Genomic DNA, 3820 nt, shown 5'->3' with positions numbered 1-3820 from the left:
GATGTAGAGTGTTTAAGCTTTGATTGTATGATTCCCTTCTGGACTAGAATTAGAAATACTAGTTTCTCTCTGATCAATTGGAACTGGGTTTTGGACATTTCCGCATCCAAAAGGTGTTCGATGAAATGTCTGACCAACTAGTGCCAGACACTTACGTTCCTAGCCTAAGAGATTAGTTGTCTAGGATGTTTGTTGACGTGAATGAACTTGTTTTTCATGTCATGCTTGATCATGTTTCTCTAGCGAGAGCTAGGTTTGGAAGTGGTTGAGTTTGAGTAGCTTCTGTCAAGAGATTGGAGTAGCTAAGAAGTGATGTTCATTATTTAGGGATGGTTTGCTTGTAGCATGTTAAATACTCTATAGACTAGGATACTCCACCGACATCAATTACTCCCATCCTTAGGACCTCTTTCTTTCTGATTTTTATTACATTCCTGAGGCTGTTTCGTTTCTTGCCTTTTAGTTCATGCTTAGACTCGTTTATGTTTTTATTCATTTTCGCCTTTTTCATGCATTATCGTTTCTAATTCTGTGACTTATTTTCGTTTCGTATCGTCATCATTATAGGACTGTTAGACAAAAACTCTCTTTGAATTGGCTTGACTTGTGATTTCTTGATTGCATCTTGATTGCTAGTAAAGTTTCCCATTTGGATTGACACCTTAAGTACTACAACTACATAAGGTTAATTGAGACCTGCTAGGATAAGACACACAAAAATTCTAGTATCACTCCTCAACTCCATCATCGCTTCCTTACACTCTGAATTCGAGATGACTAATCTTGGCGCCCTTCATTTCTTCCTTGGCATAGCAGTCTCACACACCAAAACCGGTCTGTTCTTGCATCAACGACAGTATGCGACTGAGATTTTGGCTCGAGCCTCTATGACAAACTGCAGCTCTTGCCTCACTCCGGTGGATACCAATCCTAAGTTACATGCGGATGCCGGACCACCCGTTTCTGATCCTACATTGTACCGTAGCCTTGACGGTGCCCTGCAGTACCTCACTTTCACACGTCCGGACATCTCTTATGTCGTCCAATAGATTTGTCTTCACATGCATGATCCTCGCGAAGCTCATTATAATGCGTTGAAACGAATTCTTTGGTACCTCAAGGGCAAACTTGCACATGGTCTTCAGCTCTATCGTTCATTCGTTGATCATCTGGTCGCTTATTCTGACGCGGACTAGGCAGGTTGCTCCGACACTCGCCGCTCCACATCCGGGTATTGTGTCTTTCTTGGAGATAACTTGGTTTCTTGGTCTGCTAAGTGCCAACATACTGCCTCAAGATCAAGTGCTGAAGCAGAGTATAGAGGGACTTGCCAATGTCGTCGCCGAAGCCTCCTGGCTCTGTAATCTTCTACTCGAGCTCCATCTCCCGCTCAACAAGGCTACGTTGGTTTACTGTGAAAATGTGAGTGCCGTGTACCTCTCTGCCAATCCGGTTCAGCATCATCGGACGAAGCATATTGAAATTGACATTCATTTTGTCCGGGAACATGTCGCTCTTGGTCAGATTAGTGTACTCCATGTCTCGTCGGCCTATCAGTACGCCGACATCTTCACCAAAGGGCTACCGTCTCCTTTGTTTCTCGACTTCCGGTCCAGCCTGAGCGTCCGCCTTCCTCCCACTTTGACTACGGGGGAGTGTTAGAATATATTTGTCTATATCCAAATATTTACAGTTGTATATGATATCTTTGGTAGTTAGGATACTCTTGTACACCTTATATATTGACGTATCAATAACACATACTCCTCACGGACATTACATACAATCTTACACTTTTCATCTTTAGTATAGTATGATGAGTACGTAGGCATTAAGAAAGCAAAAATCATAAATTCACGCATCTAGGAAAATTAGTTTAAGTGACAAAAGACACTGTCTCCCACCACCACTATGTGAAAAGGAAAAAACCAAACCAAAAGAAAAAAAAGTATTATAAACTAGAAATGAAGAAGAATCAGTAGTGCAAAACATAGCAATTATACTCTACTACAGCGTTCCCTGTCTTGAGATCAAACACATGCGTTCTTGCCTGAACATAACCCCTAGCAAATCGGAAAAGTCCACTTCCTCCGATCACCGGCATCTCCCTCACCTTATCGAACACCGAGTTTCTTCCTAATACTGTGATCGTGCTTCCATTGTATTTCCCATCAATAATCGCGAAATTCATAGCCATCAATAACCCTATCTCTTCTTTAGATGTAATCGCATAAAAGCCTTGTGCCCTTCCCACCATTTTGGAGCTTAATATTGGGGCGAGCGTTAAAGGGTTATCAATCATACGCATTAGACCAAAACCCGTTGCCCCTGTATAGTTTTTTGGAGGATTCATGATTGTTACCGAAGTCGGGTCTTGGCCGCTTACGATGTCGTGCCAGTATACTCTGAAATGAGTAAGCTTCTCTTTCTTGTGATGCAAGAAATCAGATTCGAGGGTTTCTCCTGTGACGGAAATTAGGACGGCGGCTAGAGTTAGAGAAGAAATTAGAAATAATGAGAGAAAACTGGCCATGGCGGAGACTGGAGAGTGGAGAGGATGGACTTTAGTGGGTTTTGTGGCTACAATTGCATTTTATGGTTTGATGCATGTAGACATAATTATAGATGGAGGAGAGGACATTCTAGAAAGTGAAAGGTCGTGTGAATATGTAATGATACCTGCGGTTGGTGTACCTGCTCCAGCTCACTGAAAATGATGACGGTATGATGGTATCTTATGGAGGACGTTGTTAAATTATGTATATTCTTACACTAAGTAAGAACATAGGGAAAATGATCATGGACAGAAACAATGACCATAGATTAATTATTATTTTTCACTAAATNAAAAAAAAAAAAAAAAAAAAAAAAAAAAAAAAAAATTGGAAAACTATATGAAATATATAACATGATTTTGGAAATAATATGTTGAACATGGCTTTTCTTAGGGTGCTGCAAGAAACTAAATTTTTTAGGAGTTTTACAATCTCATGGCTTGGAAAGTAACAATGGCAATTATGTATCAAATTTTGCATTATGTCCTGTCATCAGATGATGGTTAGGCTAGCATCTCATACTGAAAATTCGAAATATATTTCAGTGGACTGATGTATTGGAGTAAGTAACATGAAATTAACCATGGAGCCTGATATATCATGGTTTTTGTGGTTTTTAACTATGATATAAAGAGTCTTTTAGTGTCTTTTCATTTGTTTCTATATTGTTTTTGAGTCTTTACAGGTTTTTAGCATGGAAGCAGCAAAGTGGAGCAATTTGGATCAGTTTGGAGCAATAATCCGCAAGAAATCAACTTGGAATCGATCAGAGGAGATGGTGTCGATCGACACTGCCTTAGCATCGATCGACACCCATTCCAAACCGACGAGAGAGCCAAATTTGGAAGTTTTACAAAGTTGCCCGAAGTTTTCCATATTTGCAAGACTAGTCCCTGACGTGTTTTAGGACATATATATATATAGTTTTTAGGTTTTTGCAAACCCTTAAGTCTTTTTCTAGAGAGTTTTATTTTTCCTACAACCCTGTGAGATCTTGAGAGCTTTTGGGAGAGAGATCTGAACTGCTTTGAGAGAAGAATTCTTGAACTCCCTCTTTACTCTTTTAATTTCAATTGCTTATTATTCAGAAAGATGTTTTGTTCTTCATTGAATATGTCTGAGTAGTTCGCTTGTTAGGTTTAGGGTTTTTCACAGGGATTTTATGAATTATTAGATCTGTTTATTTAGGATTCATTATCTATCTAGATCTTCATCTTAGGTTGTTCTTCATATTAATCCTTGATTGGCCATCTAGAATTAATACT

General features: G+C 39.4%; 1 protein-coding gene across 1 annotated transcript; it reads right to left on the bottom strand.

Moving 5' to 3' along the window:
- Positions 1722-2607, bottom strand: LOC104787249 (dirigent protein 19-like). The gene has a single exon (XM_010512787.1). It carries the CDS (start codon positions 2531-2533, stop codon positions 1976-1978), a length of 558 nt encoding a protein of 185 aa, XP_010511089.1. The 5' UTR covers positions 2534-2607; the 3' UTR covers positions 1722-1975.

The sequence above is a fragment of the Camelina sativa genome, chromosome 5, assembly GCF_000633955.1.
Source record: "Camelina sativa cultivar DH55 chromosome 5, Cs, whole genome shotgun sequence".
In the NCBI taxonomy this organism is placed as follows: Eukaryota; Viridiplantae; Streptophyta; class Magnoliopsida; order Brassicales; family Brassicaceae; genus Camelina; species Camelina sativa.
This window is presented reverse-complemented; position numbering and strand designations above follow the sequence as displayed.